General features: G+C 44.6%; 2 protein-coding genes across 3 annotated transcripts in view; both read left to right on the top strand.

Annotated features, from left to right (window-relative positions):
• Positions 1 to 25,847, top strand: part of TSR1 (TSR1 ribosome maturation factor) — a 217,732-nt gene that overhangs the window by 54,157 nt on the left and 137,728 nt on the right. The window lies entirely within an intron of this gene.
• SMG6 (SMG6 nonsense mediated mRNA decay factor) overlaps positions 1 to 25,847 on the top strand; it is a 179,804-nt gene that overhangs the window by 33,855 nt on the left and 120,102 nt on the right. For both annotated transcript variants that reach the window (XM_051992149.1, XM_051992148.1), the window contains exons 9-10: positions 8,947 to 9,008; positions 18,806 to 18,951. In XM_051992149.1, coding sequence (XP_051848109.1) covers positions 8,947 to 9,008; positions 18,806 to 18,951 — 208 coding nt within the window. The remainder of the gene's footprint in view (positions 1 to 8,946; positions 9,009 to 18,805; positions 18,952 to 25,847) is intronic.

Below are 25,847 nucleotides of genomic sequence, written 5' to 3' on the forward strand. Positions count from 1 at the left end.
ACACTTTGCATCAATATTCTTTAGAGATGTTGATCTGTTGGACTTTTTCTTTTTGACTTTCCCTACTTCAAAAATCAAGACCATATCTATCATAGAAAGAGTTTGGTAGGATCCTTTCCTGCTTCACCTCTATTTCCCACTATATTCCCTTCTCCTCTTCCTCTCAAAGAACTATCCTTTATAACAATGAAGGCAAAAATTCAGTGAAACTAACCCAACATATCAACAAAATTTGACATAAGACCGACCAGAGAATAAGAAGGATGCCTGCTGAGTGGAAAATGGTTAAACAAATATTGGTTCCTTAACATAATAGAATATTATATCGTAAAAAGTGATGGAAGACTGGCGAATAAAGAGAATGGGAAGACATAACAAACTGATGCAGAATATGAGCAGAAACACAAAAGCCATATCCATGATGACAACAACGCCCATAGAAAGAGCAGGCTTCTCCTTCTCCTCATGAGGGAAGAGGAAGGAGGAAGGACTCTGGATGTGGAACTCTGCATATAATGTTCACTGGTCCTTCACTGGAGAAATCAGTTCTTCTGTAACATGAGGGTTTCTGCTCTTTATTGCTTGGGATATGGTGATCTCAAAGGAGAACATAGAAGGGAGAAGATGGGAAGAGCATAAGACAGCTGTTCCTGGGCCTAATTCCCTTTTTTCTCCACATACAAGAGAGTATGTTTGTATACAGGAAGCTTGATACAGTGAATATCACCTCACACTGACATTAACATGTTAAAACTGAAATCCACAAGAAAATCAAGGAGACTTGATTACAATATTGTTTGGATCATCTCTTATTTTTATCATTATTTTTGATTACAACTTAATTTTTTCAGTCAATGAAAGTTCATTCTTTCTCCTTCCCACCTCTGCATTGAGAAAGAAAAAAAAAATTGTTGTTAAAAACATAATATAGTCGCATAAAGCAAATTCCCCACTAACCTTGTCCTTTCAAAATATGTCTCGGTCTGTACTCTGAATCCAGTACCTCTTTAACGAGGACATGGGTAGAATGGTTTATCATAAAGCCTCTAGTTGGTCTAAATTGGTCATTTTCCTGATGACAGTTTGAAAGTCTTTAAAAGCTATTTGACTTTCCAATAAGGTTTTGGTATAAATCGTTCTCCTAGCTCTTTGCACTTCACATTGCATTAATTCATACAAGTTTTCTCAAGTTGTTTTTTTTCCCTCCTGAAACGTAACCCTCATCATTTCTTGTAGTACAACAGCATTCTATCACAATCATATTCCACAGTTTGTTCCGCCATTCCCCAACCGATGGGCACCCTCTCAGTTTTCAATTCTTTGCCACTACAAAAAAAGAACTGCCATAAATATTTTTGTACATATGGTTCTATTTTTTTCTTTTGGTTTCTTAGGGATATAGATCTAATATTGGTATGACTGAGTTGAAAGGTATTCACAGTTTACTTTGGGGGCATAATTCCAAATTATGTGATTATATGCTCATATTGGTTTTTGTGTGTGTGTTCTAAAGCAAGAGGATGCAGTTTTCTTTCTTGAAAAACCTTTTTAGTCATTCAGAAATAGTTGGTATTGAGAAGTCACTTCAGAGATGAAGTTGGAATTCTTTTCAGCTAATGTTAAGTTCATCAAAGTTGAAACTGCCCTGCAAAGGGCATCTTTGGCCCTGTTCTGACACAAATACATGCACAAGGGAATCAGGGACCCAAAGTGAATTGTGTATACATGTCTCACAATGAGTTTTTCCTTTTACAAATTTTGAGTTACTCAAAGGCTAATTCTTCCCTCAGTGTATGAAGAAGCCCTTTGGGTTGAGCCCAGTTTTCTCCAGAAAGAATTATGCCCCATACAATGCTCTTTGGCAGCAAACTGGGTCCTTACCTTTCACAGACAGTGGGATTTTAGTTGGAGTGGTGAAGAATTTTTAAAATCTATGTCTTGAGAGAGAGAGAGATGAACAATTGAGGGATGATACACTCTCTGCTCCTTTGTATTTTTCAGGGGCATTTATTTCCTTGGCAAGGATTCTGTTACTTTGGCCTAGCTAATGGAATTTCTGCTCTTATAAACTAACTTGTGCCACAATTCTCTGAGCAACTAGAAACTTATTTATGAAACAAGCTATATGTTAAGATGATGTCTCCACTGAGGAGTTTCTTTGACAAGTTTGCCAACATGAACTATATGGAACAACCTTTGAAATTTTTATGGCTGTTAAAACATTTTTGAATGAAAAAATTTCAAAAGGTTAGGTTAGACATTAATAGTCATATGTGTTAACTGTTATGGTCCCCTGCAATGCTGTTATTTGGAGTTTTAAGTAAGAATCAAGAGGCTCAGGATTCCTGCATCATAGGCCTTAACTTCCAAACTATTCCATTAGATAAGTATTGCCACCCTTTTTAGGTGTTCATCTTCAGAATGAGGATGGGTAATGGACACCATTTCAGTACCTATTTATTCTTCATATGAAGGGATTGGCAAGGGCTTTAGATGCTATTAATTTCATGACGTATGTGTGAAAGTATTAAAACGAGGAGCAGAGGTTTCCCCAGGTGCCTAATAAATGTTTTTTGAGAAAAAAGCCAATGATGAAACAGTTTCTCTTGACTAGACTGCCATTTCTTCTTCCTTTTTTATCTTTAGTTGTCATTTTTCTATGTGGTTTAATGATCATTCCATCCCATCCTGAGCCATTGAGAGAAAATGAGGAAACAGGGTTCTTCAGCTTCCTCTATTAAATTTAGGAATTGTTTATTTCCTTTTCCTTTTAAGATATTTATTTACTTATGTGTGATTATAATGAAAAAGAGATGGGAAAAACTCACTCCTACACTCATGCAAAGGTGGGGGGTGGTGAGTTTGCAGCATTGAATACCCTTTCAGATTCAGTTGATGTATTGTTTAGCTTTACTGGACTGTATTTTTTCCTTTCCTTTTTGTTCCTTATAAATGAGAGGAATCTACTTGGAAATGAAGGTGATACAGAAACAAAAGCTCAGCAAGAAAGCAAAAAGAAAATGAGGAAAGGATGCTCATCTCCCTTGCTGAGATGGAATGACAAGTAGGCTGTAAGGAGTATACCCAGACACTAGGGGATGAAAACTTGAGCCAGGAGTAGCAATCCAGGGTAGGAAGTAGGCTCATGGAATGTGCTTGCTACGTCTTGTAATCCAGCACAAGAGAGAAATGCCTGGCAGAGAGCCCGAAGGAATGGTCCGATGTCCCTAGTCCTGGCAGGGCCCACATCCCACCCTTGAGTGGCATTGGCTTCCTCTATTCAAGACTGTTAGGAATGAGCCAACAGCTGCTTACAAAACATCAAAACGCCAGCGCCCGTCCTCAGGTTGGAGATGCCCTGTGCTTTCGGCTGGGCACTTCCACCACGCGCCAGCCATGTATATTCTGGCTTGAGGTCCACTCGGCCTCTGCTGTCGCTGCCCAGCCAGCAGCCTCTGCCTCCCCTGATGAAGAACAGACACACAGGTTTTCTTCCAACCCTGAAGTCACCATTTTTAACGTGAAACAGTTTTCCTACAAGTTGATGAGCCAGAATCTTTCCCTTATTTGGTGTCTTGTTTAAGTGGAGACTCGTCCGTCAGAGGTGCCGGACCTCTCTCTCTACACTGGTGATACTTCCATGAGGTGTTCCATGGCTCGAGACATAAAGAGAGTGGGAGGGGGTCTTCAGGCTGCATCCACTTAGATCTTCAATACTGTTCCCTTTCCTGAGAGGCCAAATTGATGGCATGTGGTGAAGGCTGGAGGTGAATGTAGTGTTTCTTTTTCTGGACCATACAGATCCCCTTAGAGAGTCACAGCACAGGCAGGTACCCACTGTCCCATGCTCCTGAAGCCTTTGCTTCACTCCATCATTTGCTGGGTCTCTCTCTCTCCCTCCCTGCCTCTCTCTCGTTCTTCCCACCGGCAAGTCCCTAGCATTATCTGTTCTTGGTCTCTTTTCCCTTCCTGCCTGACCCTGGACCAAATGTGGGCTCAGTTCTTTATTGGTTAGCTTTCATTGGCTTCTTGAGCAAGACCAGCTGAAGGTATCCCTGGACTGTGACCACCTGCTTGAGTCAGCTTGGCGCCCCCACTTGGGCCAGCTGGCCACAGCTCAGTGATTGACCACTTAGCTGTCATTTGCAATTATGTCCCTTGGGATCTTCCAGGGCTTCCCCTTCTCATTAGCCTGCAGACACAAAGTGTCCTCGGACTTGCCTTTAACAGCATTTGAGAAATGGGTTTAAGCCTTTGGCTTAGACTTATGGCAGGAATTTTGAATTGTCCACTTTTCTTACTTAAAATTCAGTGTCCCCAATGCTCTTAGAAACAGCCAGGGATGATAATGGCTGACATGTATCTAGCACTTCAAGATTTGCCAGGGATGATAATGGCTGACATGTATCTAGCACTTCAAGATTTGCCAAAAAGTTTACAAATATTATCTTCTATGTTCCCATTTAGCCTCAAACACTCCTTCACCCACAGATCTGGACCGTCACCTAACCTGTCTGTCTGGCCTTTCTCAATTGTAAAGGCAGCTAATAATCGCCTCCCAGGATTGTTGTGAGGATCAAACAAGATGATAGTTGTGAAGCATTTAGCACAGCCCCTGGCACGAGGTAGTCATGTCATAAATGCTTGTTTCCTCCCTTCCTTGCTCCCTCCACTTCCTCCCCTTCTTCCCTTGGACCACAAAAATAAGGGTGAGGGGATAAATGAGAACTGTTTGTGAAGGCTCTTCCCGACTGCTCCGCTGTGACCAGGCCCCCAGATAGGAAGCAGACACACCGGAGCACTTGGGGGGCCAGAAGGAAAGGCGGTTGGGGTAGATCGCCCGCTGTAGTCTTGTGGCTGCCCACCTGAGCGAGGGGGGAGGCCAGGGAAGCTTTCCTTCCCCTTCTCCTCCTGTTGTCCTTGAGGCACAGGTCCCAGCAGCTGTGGGGAGCATCGGAGTGGGGCGAAGGGCAGCAGGGTTCCCAGGGATTGGGTGGCGAGGTGAGTCAGAAGTGAGAGTCATTCAGAGAGCAGCCCAGTCAGAGCAGGCAGGGCTGCCCTCTGGTTGAACTCTGGCTTTCTGTTTACCTTCAAGTGCTGAGCTTGGGAGACTTTCGAGCTAGAGGCTGCCCTGTGTCCCCGGCAGCTCCTTGTGTCGGGGCGAGGGGATGGGCCAGGGAGGCGGCCGGTGGGACTGTGCGGGTGGGGGCTTTGCGGGAGACCGCCCTCCAGCCCAGCCCTCATATGGCTTTGGGACCTGGTGCTGCTCCTGGGGCTCGTGAGGCGGAATGGGCTGGTCCCCCTGGGACTGCAGGGGCACAGATGCCGGCGCCGAGAGAGTGCTCTGTATCTGAAGCTCAGCGCCCTGTGCATCGTGGGCAACGGACCCCCAGGTAGCCGAGCTGGCAGAGAGCTTCCTGAGGACTCGTTGTTTTGAAAACTGAAGCCTAATACAGTGGGCCTAGTCACTAGCATATGCCCTGTGGCCCATCTCTGTGATATCTTCTGCTTCCAGGTCAGGCGACTGTCAGGTCATTCAGCAGCAGGTCCAAGCCTGAGAAACCCAGGTCTCCAGATGTTCGATCTATTCTTTGCACCATATTATTCTCCTTTCCCTAAAGGATGGAATACCTCATGACTTTGTTGTCTCTCTTCACATAAAGATGGGTTCACACCAGGAAGTCTTTGATGTGTGAGGCACAAGTATCTCCCCTGAAATCTCCCTGGCACCTGAACTCTGCGTGTAGCCCCATTTCTCGCTAGTCAGAAATCCAAGTGGCAGAGCTAATAAAGTCATAGGAAGTAGCTTAAGATTTCCTATAAGACTTCAGCTGCCATAGCTTCAGGGGGGCCTTTAATGGGAGGAGGCACACTGAAACACACATGACTCAGGCCATCTCCATTGGAGCCCATGCTTAATTGCAATTCATTGAGCTGTCATCTCACCCTGAGCAATTCTTGTGGAGAAAACGGAAGTTGACAGGTCATTAGTCTCATTATGCCCCATTGAGTAAAGCAAAGAAGTTTGAGCTGATTGTGACTCTGCAGTACCCCCAGTTCATTGGATCTTCATCAAAGTGACCAACTAGTCTGTCAATTTTTTTTTAACGAAATTGGCATCAAATTAAATTAAGCTAGCACTTAATAGTTATTCTGCAAATGCCATGTAAAATTGGTATTTGCACAATAACTGCTAAAGGCCACTTGTGTTTATGCTGGGGTTCCTTTTTTTCCTTTCCTAGCCTACTTTAGATTTCACCTCCTCCATAACCTCTTCCTCTCTCAACTGAAAGTGAGATGTGGGGCAGGCTGAGGACGGCACTTTCACCGCCCCCAGGCCCTCTGAGAAGATGACTTGCCTGGGACTAGAGTATAAACTCCTTAAGGTAGAGGAACCTGTGTTCCAGGTTAAGTTTTCATACCTTGTCTAACAACTTCACACAGATGAAGAGATTCAGTAAATAATCTATCTTTGAAATCAATGAACGGTGCTAACCCTTGACTTTTCAAGGGCTTTTGTGACACAGAGTTTTCCCAATGGCAGAGCTCTCAAGAATGCCCTGACCCATGCCCTGAGGCTGAGCTTACCAGGTGGCCTTGTGCTCACCCAGTTGGGGGCCCTGGATTTTGGTTGCCTGTGTGTGCTCCACCCATTAAAGAAAGTACATGGGAAGGGTCAGAGCTGAAAGATCCCAGAGGAACTTGAAAGTTATTGTGAACATTTGCACTTGGGTTAGAAGTGGTCATCTCAGCTGCCTGTCTTGTTCTCTGCTGGGGATACTAAGGCCCAGGGAAGGAAGGTACTGTGCTTAGGTCAGTCAGCCAGGCAACAAGGAGCAGAGCTTTGATTCAGACCTTAGACCTGTGATCCCCAACCCTAGGCTTTCCCCTTTCCCATGCTGCCTTCAGGATTGGTTGGTTGATACCCATAACTCACCCCTAGGAGTGGTGGGCAGAGAGCTGGCCTCTGTATCAACTTGGATTCAGTTCCCCCTCTGACACTGGTTTTGTCCCGAAGCCATTTAACCCTTCATTTTCCTACAGAGCACCAACTGATAGAGCTTACTAAACTAATGAGACTGGAGGTGTGGGCCCCAGGAAAGTGCCCAAGAGTCTCTGCTTTGAAAATTCCTTCCTCTCTCCTCACACAACAGGACTGCTCCTTATCACACAACCTTCTGATAATAGGGGAAGCTAGCCACATTATTCCCAATTTATGGATGATGAAACTGAGAATGTGCTACTCCAAGTCATGCAACTAGTTGACAGAATTGGAACTTGAACCCAAGTTTCCTATCTCTCTGTTCTTCTCTGGAGACATGATAAGGAAAGCAAAGTAAAACTTAAGTCTTTACTGGGTAGAGAACTAGGTTCACTGTGTTTCCTTGAATGGAGATGATAAGAAATAATGCTTTAACATTTGCAAAGCACATTACAGACAGTCTCATTTGAAATGATTACTATGGATATTATATATTTATTTTACAGATGAACAGACTGAGGGCTTAGGATATTTGCCCATGATCATCTTATAGCTGGTGACAGGCAAGATTTTTTGGACCCAGGCTTTTTTAACTACTCCTGCTCTGTCTCTGCTGTGGTCCTTAGGCTCTATTAGAATTTGAAAAGTTTTCTGGGAGTGGCATTTCTCTCAGCTGATCTGTAGTCAGAACTGGAAGTCCGAGCAGTGAAACCTGAGTTGTGTTGATGAGGGAATAAGTGTTCCCTTTTAACCTGTTCTAACAACACTCCAGAATCAGATGGTCTCTGAAGAATTCCTTGTCCATAAGTCTGTCTGCCTCAGAGGCAGCAGATTCCATTTGAAGAGCCAATTGTCAGCATCAGCCCCAGCCCCTGTGGGATTGCATATCTCCTGTCTCCTGGACCCGGCGTCATTGGGGTTTAGAGCAACAGACTGTAGGTTGCAGAGATGTTTGAGGGCAGGGACGCTTGACTGACCCCTACTGTCTCCTCTCCTGTGCCTGTGGGCCTGGGTCTAGGTGGAGTCCTGTGCCCTTCCTCTCACAGAGATCTCTTAGGAGTTGTAATAAGGGAATGTCAGTACGTGTATAAGTCCGCAGATGCCCATGAGCCCTGACACTATCCATAGAATGTGACATGACTGCAACATCAGCCATCTTCCTCCCGTTATTGGGAGATGTATTTGGAAGTAGCCCTGCTTGGTCCAGACCCCTGGCTGGCCTCTCATGGAGTCAGTTGATGCTCAGGTTCTCCTTCCAGCTCTTCTTCCCTCTATCAAAGATGTTCCTGTAGAAAATATACACATTTCCCTTCTCTTGATGTGCTCATCTGGAAAATGAGGACCATGGCAGCAGTGGAAACTGCTTCCGAATTAGGGAGCGCGAGGGGGTCTGGGCAACGTGCTTTGCAAACCTGTTTCTAAGGCTTTCATATAAAGGGAAATTACTGTTACTGATTGAAACAGATTGTCCTGCTCTTCTGAAAGAAGGAATGGAAACGGGCTCAGTAGTGAGCCCCGAGCCTAGGACTCCCCGGTGGCCGACTTCCTTTGTTGTTGGCAGAGCTGAATATCTGCCACTTGGAAGATGGAATAGCCTCCCCTCACCGCCACTAACCTCCCCCAAAATAAAAAAGTCCCGGAAAGCTTCTCAGTTCCCTTTGCCCAGCTCGGGACCTTTGTATTTCACGCCTTCATTCTCTTCTGGTCCCGCACGTGGGGACAGCTGCCAGCAGAGGGTGCTGTTGTCTCGCCGAGCCTGATGTCACCTTTGGCTCCCCAAGAGCTGCAGCTGTTGGGCATGTGCCTCGGGTCTGTGTGAGAGTCTGGGCATGTCCATTTGGTTCCCATCCCTAGTGCCCACCCCTCACACCCTGGCCAGGTTATTGTGTCACTTGGGACTCTGTTCAGTAACAGGAAACTGGGGAGAATTTAATTGTTTTCTCCTCTCTCTTTTTCCCATGCAGCTGAACAAAAGGTTCATCCTCAGTTTTCTCCATGCCCATGGGAAGCTGTTTACCCGGATTGGGTAAGTGTGCAGGATGTTTATTTTATTTTCCTACATTACAAGTCTTTTTGGAATTTAATATTGTTAGCAACTAGACTGTGTTTGGAACTGAGGGCACAGGGTGTGAATTCTTAGAGGCCCCCACCTTCTGTTTCTCCTTCCTTTCAGCCTCTCTCCTGCTGGGCTGCTGCAGGGAGGGAAGTATAACTGTGCTCCCTCCTCTATCTCTCTCTCCTCCTCCCGCCCTCTCCCCTTCTCTTTCTTTTTTCCTCCTTTCCCTCCTCTCCCTTTCTCAGATGTGTTCTCCCATAGGCTGCTTGTCTTTCCTCCCTGACCTCTTTCCACCTCCTGCTCCTGCTTCACCCTCTGTTCCTCTTCTCTCTCCTCCGTCTTCCTGTTCATTATGTGCACGTGCTCGGGCTCTAGTGAGAACCCTCGGGCTTTCGTGCTGAGTTCCCTGCTGCTGTTGCCAGGGGTCCTCCTTGGGGAGAAAACTGCTCATTGGTTTTCTCTCAAAGAGAACGTTTGACATTTCCTTTCCTCCATGTCCCTCTGACCCATGCCCCTTCACCCTTTGGTCAGTTTTCTGCGCCACCAGTAAATATAGCAGCTCAGTCTTAGTGGTTTCCCAGTCCACAGTGAACTGACATGTAAGTCGAACAAGCTGGGACCCGAGTCACCTTCTCTTACTGCCTTCACCATTTCACTATGCCTTGCACATGGTGGGTACTAAGTAAATGTTTGTTGTCTTAAATTCACTTCATCTCTTGTCTTTTGAACATTTCTTTAGAAGACCAGATGACCTAGTTTTACAAATTGTCATTGCAAATACACACATAATCACTAGATTCCCCTTTAAGATTACTTTGTATCTCTCTCCATGTATCTTCTATATAGTCTTTAAGTACCTCTTCTTTCTTCCACTGGAATGTAGACTCCCTGAAGACAGGAGCCCTGTGCTCTTTTATTTTGTACTCCTAGAACTTAGCATAGTGCCTGGCACATAGTAGCATTTAACAAGACTCCATAGCTTCAGAAAACCTGAGTTCAGGTACAGCCTTAGGCATTTCCTAGCTGTGCGACCACAGGCAAGTTACTTTCTCTCTACCTCAGTTTCCTCATCTATAAAATGGGGGCCATAATAACATCTACGTCCCAGGGTGGTTGTGAGGATCAAATGAGATAATAATTGTAAAGCACTTGAATAAGCCTTTAAAGCACCATGAAAATGACAGCTGCTTTTGTTGTTGTTAAAAATTCTACTGAAAACTAATCAAGAACTTTGTTAGCACAAAGCATTACTATTCTTTTAATTGTAGTAAGTTTATTTTTAACACACCACTTTATGAATCATATTGGAAGAGAAAAATCAGAGCAAAAGGGAAAAACCACGGGAGAGATAAAAACATAAAAAGAAGTAAAATAGTATGTGTTGATTAACATTCAGTCTCCTTAGTTCTTTTTCTGGATGCAGATGGCATTTTCTGTCCAAAGCCTATTGGGATTGCCTTGGATCCCTGACCCTGACCCACTGAGAAGAACCAATTATTCATAGATAATCATCATACATTCTTGCTGTTATTATGTATAATTTATTCCTGGTTCTGCTTGTTTTCTCAGTATCAGTTCATGTAAATTTTTCCAGGCCTTTCTGTAATCACCTTGTCATTATTTTTATAGAACAATAATAATCCATTTTCTTCATGTACTGCAGCTTGTTCAGACATTTCCTCAATTGATGGGCATCTACTTCTGTTCCAATTCTTTGCTACCACAAAAAGAGCAAAGCATTACTTAAGGACTGAATGGAGATTGGAGAGAAAGGATGAGGGGTAGGGCAAGATGGTGGTAGTGATGGCATGAAGAAAGGCTTCCTGGAGGTTCTACGCTTTTCAGAATTGGTGAGAGAGTGCACAGAGAATATGGGACTGAGTTCCAAATTCCAGGTAATTGGTGCAAGAACTGGAATCCAGACTCAGCTCTGGAAGCAGAGAGAATCCTGGGAGTTCTTACCTGACAAATAAAAAGAATGGTGGAGCCCCAACTCCCTTTCCAGTGGTTTTGAGGAAGGCACTAAATGTGTGTGCATATCCACTCATAATATACATCTGTGTATCCATGTGCTCCACTTCAGTACTACTCTTAGCTTTCCAGGGCACAAAGTTTTTAGGTTTTTAGCAACTGCTAAAGGAATGCAGGTTTTGGCAGACCCTCACAATAGGACTTCAACTTCGGCCCCAGGGACAGAGGATAATTCATGAGGACCAACCTCGCTAGATTTAGTTAGAGTGGCTCATCTCCAGATGAGTCCAGATGGGCCATCAGGTGGGGGATTTTGGAATCACAGCAATTCATTATTAATCACTGATCAATAACTCATGGACCAGCTCTCAAGAGAGAATATGATTTGCATTGGTAGAAGGAATCTCATATCAGTGAAAGCACAGATCCTTGACTTGTGTATATTTGCTGGTGACTAACTTTGAGGTCCACATGTCTCAGTTGCTTTTTCTGTCTCCTTCAGCTCTCCTGGTATAATTCAGGTTCAATATTTTAGTATTTTTCCGAATGCTATTTTAGTAGGAATGATACCAGCTAACATTTAGATAGTACTTACTATGTGTCAGGCCCTGTGTGCATAGTACTTTATAATAGATTATCTCATTTGATCCTCTCAACAGCTCTGGAAGGTAGATGCTCTTATGATCTCCTTTTTATTTTTTAAATAGTTTTTTATTTTCAAAACACATGCAGAGATAATTTTCAATATTCATTCTTGCAAAATCTTGTTTTCCAAATTTTTCTTCCTCCTTTCCCACCACACTTTTCCTCCAGACAGCAAGTAATCCAGTTTAGGTTAAATATGTATACTTCTTCTAAACATATTTCCACTGCATATCATACTGCACAAGAAAAATCAGATCAAAAAAGGAAAAAAAAAAGAGAGAAAAAGCAAGCAAACAGCAGCAATAAAAAAGATGGCTCTCCCTTCACAAGTTTATTGGAATTGATCTGAATCACCTCGTTGTTAAAAAAGAGCCATATCCATCACTGTTGATCATCACAAAATCTTATTGTTATGTACAATGAGTTTCTACTCCACTCACCATCGGTTCATGTCAGTCTTTCCAGGGTTTTCTGAACTCAACCTGCTTGTCATTTCTTATAGAGCAGTACTATTCCATAACATTTCATCTACCATAAGTTACTCAGCCATTCCCCAACTGATGGGCCTCCACTCAGTTCCAGTTCCTTGTCACTCCAAAAAGAGCTGCTACAAACATTTTTGCACAATGTGATCCTTTTCCTTCTTTTATCCTAAAGAGATACAGACCCAGAAGTGGCACTATCAGATTAAAGAGTATGCACAGTTTGATAGCCCTTTGGCCATAGTTCCAAATTGCTCTCTAGAATAGTTGGATTAATTCACAACTCCACCAACAAAGTATGTGTCGCACAGTTTTCCCCACATCCCTTCCAACATTTATCATTATCTTTTCCTGTCAGCTTAACCAATATGATCTTCATTTTACAGATGAAAAGACTGAGACACATGGAAATTAAGTGACTTGTCCAGAGTCTCAGAGCTAGGAAACATCTGACACCACATTTGAACTAAGGTCTTCCTGATTCCAGGTTTGGTGGTCTGTCCACTGTGCTGTCTAGCGCTTCCATATGTAAATGCTTAGGATATAACTCTTGTTTCAAAGATTTGAAAAATCTTCCTCTTGCCCCAAAGCTTATTAGACTTCCTGACCTCTTTCTCTTCTTTAGCTTGGACCTGTTCTATCCCATGGGGTTAATATCCTGACATGAGGTCCCTTGGATGAGATGTTGCTCTGCCAATGGAAGTAGAAGTGCTGGGAAATTCTTGACCCATGTATTGGTTCCATTTACATATAAGCTTAGAAGATAATCTGGTTACTTTGGTGGATTATGCTTATTCCTTTGCTGAAACACCAAGCAAATGGAGGGGAAATCTATGAGTACATAACATGTATCAAACTGGGCCTGACTGTCAGTGGCCCTCACCTCCTAGATGTATAGACTATTAGAACTGGAAAAACCTATAGAGAACCAGGGGGATTCTGGACCCCCTTGGCAAAAGTCTGGGGCCACTTCTCAGTCTTTTAATGGATACCATGAACTGCATGGGATTATCAAGAAAATCAAAGTGAGAGAAAAGAAAAGTGGAATTTTTTCTCATCCATTCACAGGCCCCTTGATGTCCAGACACACCTGGGTAAGGTTAAGAACGCCTGATTGAGGTCAGCCTCATCATTTTATTCCTCAGTAAACTGAGAACGATGGAGGAGAAATGACTTACCCATATCACATAGCAAATGAGGGATCAGAACTGGGACAAGAGCCCTCGTCTCAGGTCCTCCCACTGGGCTCTTGCTTGCCTCTGGACCTAGGGTTTTTTCCATCTTTTTTGTGTGTCATGGTAGACCCCTTCTCAGAATGTTTTTAAAGGCATAAAATAAAGTGTATAGGATTGCAGAGGAAACCAATTCTATTGAAATACAGTTATCAAAATATTTTCTTTTTTAATTCACTAGCCTAGGTTAAAAACTCCTGCTCTAGGCCATGCCATTCCCCTTAAAAAGTGCCTAAGAGGGTTCATTTGGAAGCCTAGACAAAGTCAACATTTGTGAAGATAATATTAGGGCTTATTATTTACTTTTTAAAAAGGCAACTATGTGAAATAGTGAAGCAGACTCTCCTGTCGATCCTCTTTGGGGTTCTGCTCTCTGTATGGAAATGCCCTTTTCTTGGTATTTGAGATCAGTATCACAAATAAATATCTGTGATCTATAATCCAGTTGAAAAATAATAGAGGAGAATTTGAAATAATTGTGGCAGGTTGGGGCTACATTAATAGCAAATGTTGATTAATAGAGTGAAGGCAGAGTAGTAAATCCACAGAGAAAACTTAAACCTCACTGGTACAAGATAGTACAATATCATGCAAGCAGAGCCCAGGAGAGTCTAGAGGCAGTCTCCTAATGGTCCCCATGCTGAGCACTGAGTGATGTTGAGTGATTACTAATGAAACAGGCCTGATACTAAGCTGTCTCAGTAGCATATCCCAGGCAGAGATAGCAAGTGGTACCCCACTACTGCTGCCTTACCCATTTCTCTCTTTTTCTCCCTTTCTTCTCTGTGTATCAGGCCCACCAATCACACTCCCTTCCTCCTTGCCCTATTTCCTCAGACTTTTTTTTTTTTTTTACCCTCTGAAATATGCATCCTCCTCCAACCCTTCTGTGTGTCATGAAGGGCCTTGAGCTCCAGTGCTTCTCAAAGGCTATATCCCAAGGGCACAGATCTTGACACTTCTTTCCAAGATGAAAAGAACATGGAGTCCAGCTTTGCTGGCTGCCATCGGAAGGGCAGCCTGGCCAAATCTGGAGAAGGCTCTGTGCTAGAAAGTTCAGCCCCAGAGGGATAAGCTTGGCCCTTTGTGAAGATGGCCCACTGAATATATGAGGATCACAAACAGGGCTAAAGAGGACATTGAGTCTGACCTGTATGTATGTCATCTACTGTCAGTGACCATTGCTCAGACTTATAGCAGTTATTCCCATCTGGGCACCATTAGGGCAGATTAGGTGAAACCTACAACTGTGATTAAAAATTTGGAAGATGAGATCTGTGAAGAGAGAGGCGAAACTGATGCTGTTTTAGTGAGAAGGCTGTAGGACTACTTAATAGGATTTAAAGAGAAGGGTATCTAAGTATTCTTCATTTGCACCAAGAAGAAAATTAGAAAACTGGGCAAAAAATTCGCACTCGAGAGATCTTTGAGTTAATATAAGAAAGTATTTCAGAGAGGGATAATGTTATGGGATCATTTTCTGGATAATTTTAAAAAGAAAAGACTTTTTTTTTCCCTCTATTTGTATGAAATGGTTTCCTTGTGGCCCCATGTTCAGTCCCTGAGGAGAGCTCCTGCAGGTTATTAGGCAGAGAAAGAGCACAAGGTCTTTTGTCCCAGTGGGAGAGAGGAGGGCATCTGAACTCCTCTGAGAGAGACAGCTTTAAGGAAATGGCAATGGACATGAGGAAACTTGTTCTTCTCAGAGCAGGTGGGTAATTGTGAATTCTGCTCTGGATCTGTCTTAGAACACATGCACCATGGTGTGACCACTTACTATTGACCCTGGACACATCATTGCACTTCTCTGAGCTTCTTTTTCATCTTCTATAAAATAGACAGAATACTTACCCTTTCTGTTTGCCTTGTTTGCAGTCAGATTTGAATGTGAAATGCTTTGCAAATAATAAAGTACTGTGTAAAATATCAATGCCTGAAAAGCAGAAAAAGCAAAACATTTTAAATTTGAAAACAAGTATGGCAGCATGTAAGTGATGGGAAGGGGGGAAAGAAAGAAGGAAGAGAAACAGGGAAGGAGGAGAGAGAGAAAGAAAAGGTGGAAGGAGAGAGAGAGAGAGAGGAAGGGAAGGGGGATAGAGAGGAAAGCACAAAATATCCTGAACTCTTGCCTAATTAGTGAGAAGATGTGAAATGTGGGAGGTGTTGAAGACAAATTGAGAGTTGGGAGTTTGGAATGAGAGCAGCCGCAGGCCCAGCTCCAGCTCCAGCTCCGTGGCCTTCTTGCCTGTCTTCCAGGAAAGCCCGGAGGCAGCTTTGTGAGTTAGTGCACTCTTGAGTTAGTGTGCTAGATCTTCACCTGCAAGTTTCCTTCTTTGTAATAATGAGATTCCAAATGAATTCAAATAAAAAATTTTCTGACTATCCAAAAGAGTTCGCCTTCTCAGCCTTAGAATCTGGTGGATCAGTCCAAAATGACAGCTTATGATGAAAAGTAATTGCTGCAGAATAGTTGAGTCTTTCTTTTCCTCTTCTTCCACTCAGAACAGTTTTGTGAATCTCTTCACTTAAAACAAACAACCCGACAAAAATGACAAAGGTAGTAAAAGCTGGGAAGCCCGATTCCTTTTTATCCAGAGAGAATTGTCTAGCCAACCTAGTGAGGGGCAGAGCCCCACCCGTTAGTCACCCTCTGAGTCACGGTGGGATGCAATTCTGGTGTTGTTTGTGTGATTGACTGGTCTTTTGAAACTCCCATGCAAATGAGACTGAGCAACTCCTGAGGTCATTTCTCAAGAAAGTCATGTAAGTCAGTGAAATGCTTATCCTGAAAGTGGCTGTCTTTTTTGAAGTAGTGGGGGACACTTCTGCTCTCTCTGAGACTTGGGAGGGGAAATCAAGAAAGGCATCTGACCTCGCTCAGACCAGAAGCTGATCTAGCCCCAGATAATACTGAAGCTGATGGATGACCTGGAGCCTAGTTGAATTATGGTAACTGGGGTAGTCTCCCCTCTGTGGTTGCTGTAGTTTGGTGGCACGTTAGTCTTGACTTCTTTACCTTGAGACTGCAAGACTCGGGTCTGTTTGGACCCAGGAATGTATGTGTTAGCATCCAAAAGCTTCCTCTCTCCACATGTTATCTTTTTAGTGTAGAACTGACATGTCTCATGAAATGGGGTGGGTCAGGGATTATTGGATTCTAATAGGGCTTACTGGCTGTGATTTATCTAAGCTTGGGTGCTGATTCAGTTATAGGTCCAGGTCTCCCACTGCCAAAGCCATTGATTTATCAATGCCATAGTTTGCAGTGGCCAAACACAACTAGATTGACTGAGCAAAGATAAATCTCCTTTTCCCCTCAGATCTCAAGTGTGCATATTTACTTTTCTTTTGTTTTAATGGTGTTTGGTTGACATGTGAAGTGGGGGTGGTGAAGGGAGAAGATTTTTTTTTTTGAACGTTAAAAGAAAATGTGGCCCTTTGGCCTGGTGCTTGTTTGGAACTTCAGCGTGATTTGGGGAACGTTGATGGATCGATTACAATTCCCACTCCAAAGAAGAGCCTTCCTCAGACACAGCTTCGAAGTCAAACCCATCCCACGTGACACTTCTGTCATGTCGTTCTCTGCTGGCTCTCTACTGCCTTTCAACACGGAGACACATGGCTCTGAAACTCGCCCAATGTGGCTGCTTTTCAAGAAGAGTGAATTCTGCTGTTCTTGTAATGAGAAGTGCTGATCCCCCTCCCCACTACTGACCAGGAAGAGCGCTGCACAATGTCAGGATTTAAAATGAAACCTTTGTTATAGCCCTTAGGGGAAAATGGATCCAAGCCAGATCCAAACATATCACTCTTGGCCATTCTAAACCTACAAAGAGTTTAACTCTTAGAGCAAACACATTTTTTTTTTTCTAAATTGGGCACATGAAATAGCACGTGGAGGGCAGGGGAAGTACCTGTAGGGCATGTTTCATGCCAGTATAAATGAAAACCATCCAGTAGAGGAGATGGAATGTAAAGTGTAACTTAACCATGGCTGTGACGTGACTGCCAGGCACCGGAGTGGCAGTGTGGTGGCCTGTGCATTCTTTTCAAGGGGGGAAACAGAGTCAGTTGGATAGCGAGGGAGCCAAGGATTTTGTAAATGTTTGTCTCGGCTTATGGTTCTGGCTAAGCCTACAACTCACAGCCTGAGGCCTGAGCTGCTGGTGAATCCAGAGTTGCCTTACTTCACACCCTGAAACTGTTCTGTGTCTTTTGAGAAGGATACCCTTCCTTGTGGCTTCCCAGAAGCTATTCACTAACCCAGTCTGCATCTCCTGTGTACCACAAACAGTTTGTTTGTTTAATTGGGGGGGGGGGGGAAGACAGATAACGGGCACATTTGCTGACCTCGACCATTCATCGTGGCCCTGAGGCCCCTGGGCCTGGTTTCTCTCTCAGACACCGAAGCTGAACACGCCCCTATGCTGAGAGCTTCATCTGTGGTTTATTCCCCTTGCCAAAGGAGCTTCAGGCATCCACCACTGTTTGGAATCTAATGGCCACACTTGGCAGTCTGTGGGTTGAATGACCTCTGTTTAGGAGCCCTGGGTCACTGGCTGGATATCTGCCTCCCTCCATTACTGGCCCTGCCTATGTTGGGAGTGGCACTTGGCCAGAGCATTGTATTTCCACTGGGTTGAAAACATGGCTCCCCGGCTGGAGCTGGGATGGGTGTTGTGGGGGAGGGCGGGAGCACGGGGAGGACGGAGGGGAGCCAGGGGGTCTCTGGCTGCTGTGCTCCTTTCAGAAATTGATGTAATTTGGGGCTCTTAGGTAGAGCAGACATGAATAAAGTGTGGAAAAAGCTAACAAGAACTGAACTGCACCAGGTTTCCTGAAGTTGCTTCTAAAGATTTCAGGAGTCTTTTTATAGGCAGAACCAACCTTCCATTCCAGAAAGGATGAGGTTGCAAGTGCAACCCAGGAATTTGTTGCAAGTTTGTTCCCCACTTATTAAAATGGTTTGTGTGCTCCAGGGATAAACTGCTACTTTGACACCAGCTTATATCCAGTTACTGCCATAGACTGAAAAATAAATTAGTTATTAAGCTTTGGTCTATTAACACTTTAACCAAGAACTGAGTTACTCCCATAGGGGATCTTCGGACAGTTCAACTTGGGGTGCTGGGGACCCAGAGCCCTCTTACTGATTGGTCTCTGGAGCATGGGGTCTGTGCCTTTGGCTTTCCTTGGTCCCCCTAAGTGAAAGAGTGTGTTAATGCCATTCTCATTTTCCTCAGAAGCTTTCCTGGTGCTCTGATGAATTACGGGTTTACAGAGCAGGGAAATTCTTATGCATAACCACAGAATAGGAATAGATTTGTAAAATAAAGAGGGAAGCTTCTTTAAGTTGAGTCGTCTGTTATTGCTGGGAGAGCCTAAGGTTCCTGTTGTCCTGGGGGTTTCTTCATTCATTGGCTTTCTGTGTGTACAGGATGGAGACATTCCCAGCAGTGGCTGAAAAGGTCCTAAAGGAGTTCCAAGTATTACTGCAGCATAGCCCCTCTCCCATCGGAAGCACCCGCATGCTACAGCTTATGACCATCAACATGTTTGCTGTGCACAATTCCCAACTGAAAGGTAAGGAGCCTCTTATTTCTGCACCCTGACAGGTGGTACCTAACTCCAGGTGTCACTGAGCCCTGCCTACCCTCACCCCTGCACATGCGTGGGCTCACACACATGCATGTGCACACATACATCCCTTCATGTCACTCACCCCCTACCCATGTCACACACATGCACAGATTCCCTTCCATGTCACGTGCACACACACACACACACACACACACACTCCCCACGTCTCCACCTTTTATTATACAGCACTTTGTTTAAGATTTTCCAGGACTTCCTTGGGTGGGATGAGTGGAAGCAGCCATGGGCCTCAAATGCTGTTGCACATCTGGCTTTGCTGAAGGCAGCAGCGAGGACTCTTGTCGGCTTTAGTCCCAGAACCCTTCCCCTGGGAGAGGTCATTGCTGAGATGTTTCATTGCAGAGACCATATACTTGGCAGTGATTGGGACTAGCTGTTTTCTGGCCTCATGTACCTTGTTTGTTCAGTATGGAAAAGTCCAGCTCCCTATGGGATATCCCTTATGGGAATCTGCCAGGGGGTCGGGACTCACGATTGATGAGCATTGGTGATTCAAAACCTGGAAGTAAAAAACCCTTGAGGCCTGGAGTACACGCCTGTAGATCATTGGAAGATGCTGATTCGGAGCCCTCTGTACCTCCAGGGGCCCTCCCTCAGCCCACCCCTGGCAGACAGGGTTACTTTTGCTCTGAGCACTGTCATCACCAGAGCGTGCTTCCAGAATCTCCTGCATTGCACATAGGTGCAGATGGTGTGCTCGGTTTTGGTGGAAATGTGCAGTGTGGGGAAGTTGTTACCTTGTGTGCCTGAAAAGGAAATGGTGTCCCAGCTGCTCAGGAGCTTGGTGTGTGTTTGGGAAAGTGATGGTTTAAAATGCCTGCAAGTAACAATTGCCCCATAGAGACTCAGGTGTCCGGCATGGCTGGTGTTTTCTGGACAAGGTGTCACTGGGGCACTTGTTTGCACCTTTATCGGTGTTGTCTCCCTTCCTTCAGGAATCATTTCTATTTCTTGTTATCAGGGATTTCTGCCTCCATTTGTCTCCAGTAGGGGCCTTTCCTCTTTGTGCAGTGCATGTGCCATGCTTTCTGCTGAAACTGGCATCCTCAGGGAGCTCAGCAATGTCCTCCACCTGACCGTCTGGGTTTTCGATCACAGCCGAGTCCTTGAGGTGATTTCCCCATCTCATTTCTGCCTGCTAGAGCACTTAGAATTCCCAGCAGAAGGCCAGAACCATTGGCTTTGGTGACTTCTTGAACCTGGCTAATTATTCCTGAGTTGGCTGTTTGTTTTAAACAGTGCTGAGGAAACATGGAGGGCTGGAAGGTTACAATGGTTTCCAGGAAAGAGGAAATGAAGTTTGCAAAGTATTGCCTTGGAGATGTTATGGAGTCTGATGAGGAGGGGGCCAAGCCTGAGAGTGAGGAGGGTGGGGTGAGGATTGATTCTTTCACGGTGAACTGGCTCATTTTGTTTCAAAGTGGGAAAGTGGCTGGATTTAGGAAACTGAGGAACCACTGTTTCTGTGGTTCCTCTTAGTTCTTCTGTCATTCTTCTGACTGTGTGATAGCTGACGGTGTGAGAGCCACTGCTGCCTTGCTAAGGATGCTGCTTCTGCTTGTGTCTGGTCAGTCCCAGGCCCTGTGCCTTGAAACTTCACAAATGTGGGTATGAAGGAAACTAAGTCCTTGCCTATGAAGCTGCTGTTGTCTAGGCTGACTCGTGCTCGGAGAGAAAGGATCCTTCAGATTCAGGACGCATTATTTTCTTACCACCAGTGTTAATTAGATGAGAAGGAAAGTATGGTGGATGGTGACATGGGGATGGTGGAATCACTCTGCCCCTGGTTTAAGTGCCGCTCCTTTGGTCAGTTGTCATAAAGGAGAACACAGAGGCATCTGTGTGATTTGGGGAAGCACAGTGAAGGCCAAGGGAGAGAATCTGTACATCCACAGGGAAGGGCGTGCTCTGCCAGCTCCCCGGTGTGCAGCTGAGGCAGGTCCAGGCCCTGCTGTGTGGGTTGCCATCAGGAGAGGGCTGAGGGGAGGACTCGGCAGGGTCCTTCGGTGGGAAGATACACTTTTCCATTTCCCAGTCCATGAGTCATCTTCTCTGAGCCCCTGTGTTGTGCTTGCACGGACAGTGGCAAGAGGGGGTGTTGTGGTTGAGTAGCATCTGTGTGGTGGGTGTGGAGAGGAGGGGATTTGGGGAAAGAAGGCTGAACTCCATTATTAATCAGCAGCAGTCTGAATCATATTTTTATGAGTAAGGAAGTGATAAATCGCCCTTCTCAAGGCATCCTTAAATTCCCAGCCTGTCACAGTGCTGTCATGGCAGTGCTATGGCCAGCCAGGAAGTGTACAGGATGGCAGCAGGTTGTCTCCCAGGTGTTCATGATCCGTGTTTATTTGGCCTCCATTTCAAACTGCACATCTGTGCCATCCGTTCTCTCTCAGTTCCTTTTTGGGTTGTCCTTCTGCGTGAATGTTTATATGGATTGGCTCCTTGGCTCCTTGTGGAAGGGAGAATTCCGTTCTTAACTCTGAAGAAAAAAAGGATGTTCCCTGGAGAAATGAGGAGCTTTGCGTGGCCCTAAAAGCAGCTCAAGGTTCATTCAGAGGCATGGCCTTATCCATAGGAAAGTGATTTGATTTGGGGGAAGGGGAAGTTTCCATGTAGAATGCCTCAATAGAGAGATTCCTGAAATTCTACTTTTAGGAATTCATTTCTTTGTTTTAAGAATTTCCCTTTTCCCTACCATCTCCTCTTATGAGGAGATTATTTTAGGAGGAAAAACCCATAAAATCACTGACATCTTTACATATGTGAGCCTATCAGACATTTTCCTCCCTATTAGAGCCAGGGCAACAAGAGGAGAGGTGCTGCTGAAAGTGCAGGGTCTGAAGGCAGCCTTCCCTTCTCCCAATTTCTTAGTTTTGTCCAAAGCCAGTCCTACTCAGGGAGTTGTGACTCATTTTGGGCAATGTTAATGTGGACTTCCTACCTGATGGGAAATAAAAGTTATAAAAAGTTATTGGTCTGCATTTAGCAAGGTGGATTTTCACTACTTCTTTCCTACAGTGAACTGATTATTCCTTCCCATTTTTTGGTGAATTCAACTGAAAACCTCATAGGTCGGGGTCTTGTGGAAATAAATCCTGATATTCTGCTTGGAGAGGTGGTAAGGAGGTGCCGTCAGAGATAGGGGCCTGGGACTGGCTGAGGGAACCCCCAAATAGAAGTAAGGCAAAGGACGGCAAATTCTGGCAAAGGAAGATGCTACTTATTGTGTCTGGTGTTCTGGCCTATGCAGTAGCCAGTGGTGGCTTCATGGGGAAGGTGGTTTCCAAAGTGATGTCATGATTGGAGACCTCAGAGCCCGAGGCGGCTCAGAGGAAAGAAAATGGTCCTTCCCCACATAGTCACATTTAACACTTCACTGGCCATCTGATCGTGGAGTTAGAGCTGTTGATCTGAACCACAAGCTCTCTAAGAATTTTAATTTTTTAAAAATTCTATAATTTAAGGAAATACAACTGGTTTCTTGAAGAGAAGTAATTGAAGCAGCATTTGTGGGAGGGCATCTCTGAAACCCCCCTGCATTTCCATCTGTGCCCAATTTACTCCAATCTGGCCTCGCTGGGGTATTTTTTTCTTTCGCCTTAAAAAAAATAATTTGTTTTATAATTCCTGGAATCAAAACCATCTCAGGCGCACACTGTTTTATTTTACTGTATTATTGGATTATACTTCCTATAAATCACTGGATGTTATTCATAGGCCACCACCGGAATAACTTCCCTTCTCTGAGTTTTGGCCCCCTCCCCATGTCTCTCTCCTTCCCCACCAACGAACAGCCAGAGCAGCCCTGAATTTCAGCCCTTGCCTGAAGATCCTGGGTGACGGCAGAGGGCATCCAAGATGCTGCTTTGCTGTGGAGGTGTGCTCCCTGCAGCAAAATTGAGAGGTTGGGGCCCAGGCAGGGCTAGGGCCACACCTGGACCCCTTCTGACACTTCCCCAGTTTGACTTTTTCCAAAGTCTGTCAGAAGATCTCTTTTGGCAGGGGGTAGAAGAGGAAGACTTCATTTCTTCATTGATGGGAGGGTGCTGGTAACCCAAATGAGATGAAAGGAGCTTAGGGTGGAGTCTTGACACGTGAGCAAGAAGAAACCATATACCTTATGCCATGAGTATGAGAGAACAAAAGGCGGGTCATTAATAGTCCTCAAAGGCCCTGGTGCCCTCTCAGAGGTCTTTAGAGGAAGGACAGTTGCTTTGGAGTTAGTCAAGTGGGTTTCATTCTCCTACACCATAATGTATGAGGTTCCTAATCCTGAGTGTATCAGACCAGTTGTACAGGAAATCCACCTTTCACAAGGGTAAGCCTGGGGTTAGGTTGAATTCATGAAAACTCCAGTGCCCTGCCTCCTCCTCCCCTCCCTCCCCATACCTCTCCAGTCTCAAGGATCCCCAGCCAGAGTCCAACATGCAGTGCATTCCATCAGCACTCTCCATGGCCATCATACTGCATCCCGGCTGCCCTAGGAGTCTCTTGTCGAAGAGCCAGCCTGATCCAGGACGCTCGTGTGAGAAGTTAGGGTTAAGGTGGTGTTCTCTAGGCTTTTGAAGACAGACCCAAAGGGGTTTCTCTTTAAGCTTTGTCCTGTATCCTAAGGGTAAATTGTAATGAGTAGCAGGCCATCTGATGACTACATCTCACCATGACAGAAGTCAGTCACTCCTCCAGGGCTCAGAGTTCCAGGAGTCTTTAATTGTGGGAATGAAAACATTTGTTTGAGGGACAGGGGATGGGAAAGTGAAGAGGAGTAATCACTGTGCATAGTCAAAAAACCAAGGGATTCAGTTTGCCCGACAAAATTCAACCTGTTGTCAGATTAACTGAAGGTCCCTGTACTCCAAAGCCATGGGGATATAAACAGCTGTCCTTACATCATAGAGAAGTTCTTCAAATGCTTCCTCGGTTCCCTCTGGTCAATATAGATAAGGTAACTCTTGATTTTCCTGCTGTTTCTCAGCAGGATTTTCAACTGGGATGTGCATTTGTCTATAGCTAATACAAACGAAGCAGGTTTTTTTGCCCCCACTCCATTTTCTCTGTGCTCTTTTTAAAATACTTCTCAGGACCAGGTGAATCCTGGGCAGAGCAGGTAGAGAGTTTAGATTAAGCTTTTGAGAAGTACTGAACTAAAAGGAAATATATTCTAGGGCTATGGAACAGAAATACTAGTTGGAAATGCTGCCACTTTGATCTGTAAACTCGTGAAATCATCATCCTAAGAAAATTCCAAGATTTAATTAAAAGTTTCTATCCCCATTCCTTTCCCCACCCTGCAAGGCATTGCTTACACTTCTTCCCTCCTGGTGCTTCAGGTGTCTTAGCTCTTTGTCTAGAGTCTAGCATGTGCCTTTCCATGTTCACTAATAGCATTCAAAGCTGCACTTTGGACATGGAATATTTGAGAAGGTGCTGAAAGTCTTACAGCCTTCAGAGGTTTGAGGCCCTTCCATCTCTAGCCATACTGAAAGACAAGAACATTTCTTTGGACTCAATAATTTGGGCCACTGAGAACAGAAGAGAGTTGGATTTTTGAGTCTTTTTAACTATCTGCTATTAGGTTGGCTCATCTCTGAATCTGAGTTAGGGCCTGGAGAAAAAAGGAACTGGGGAGATTGATATGGCAATTACCAGGATTCTTGATACTCTGGTTGGATTCCCATGTGAAAAGGGCATTCTTTGGGTGAATCCATAGCTTCGGGGTTCATACCAGTAGAAGCGAGCCAAGTCTTGCTTTCTAAAACGAAGTACTTGAACAGAGGATGGGAAAATGGTTCAGATTCTCATTCAGTTTTGTGAGTTTGGAGAGTCTTTCATTCAGCCTTGAGCAATGATCATTGATGTGGTTGATTTTCTATTTGTTGATTTCTCAGTGAGCTGCTCTACTTGTTAAGTGCTTACTACTAAAAATTAATTGGGTGGGGAAGGAGAGAAGGGTTGAAGGTGGTAAATCCGTTGTGTGGCCTAAACAAAGGAAATAAATCATTAGGAGTCTGAAAAAGAACCTTGTTTAGGATGTGGCTCTAATAAGACAGGTAAGTTAACCTTTGGCCACAAGGATGCTGCTCTGTGCTCTTGTTCTGATGCTGACAATGTTTAGAGTGCTATTTGATTTGTTTATCTTCCTCATTTTCCTATTTAGAAGGCAGATTGTCACATCTCTGAGGTTTATTCATTGTAAATGGAGTTATTTTCTTGGTTTCTTGCTCTCATCTCATTACTTGTAGCCAGAAAATGCCCATGTGATCATCCCTCACCCTAAGTGCCAGCAAGCAGATGCCGCATTTGACATGCTACAGGGAATTTCCAAGTGCTGGGCAGGTTTCTGAAATCCAGACACGTGCTGTTCACACTTTGGCTTCTGAAACAGGGATCAGCAAGCAAAGGGGAGAAGGAGGTCTGCCTTGCATGCTTAGGGCTTAAGACTCCAGCTGGCGTCACCAGGGCAGGTTACATCATTGTGGAATGGTGATAGGCCAGACCTAGTGGGGCTTTCTATGAGGCACATCAGAGACATCATCCTGCCCATTTTGTACAGCCACTAAGTCACTGGTTCCTTCCAGAGAACAAATGATGCCCAGACCTCATTTCAGGGAAGTGAATGGGAGGGAAATGTTTGATAATCACTGTGTACTAAGATGTAATTTTCAATCCAGTCTACACAGACCTAAGGACCTAAGTTTACACTAGTTCAGCAAGGTTTATAATACATTCTCCAAGGATCCATGTTGGAAGGGAAAGCTTCTTTTTTGTTGTTCAAAGTTGGCCAAAGTATTCTTCTGGGGGCAAGGGAAGTGAGAAAG

The sequence above is a fragment of the Antechinus flavipes genome, chromosome 4 (genome assembly GCF_016432865.1).
Source record: "Antechinus flavipes isolate AdamAnt ecotype Samford, QLD, Australia chromosome 4, AdamAnt_v2, whole genome shotgun sequence".
Classification (NCBI taxonomy): Eukaryota; Metazoa; Chordata; class Mammalia; order Dasyuromorphia; family Dasyuridae; genus Antechinus; species Antechinus flavipes.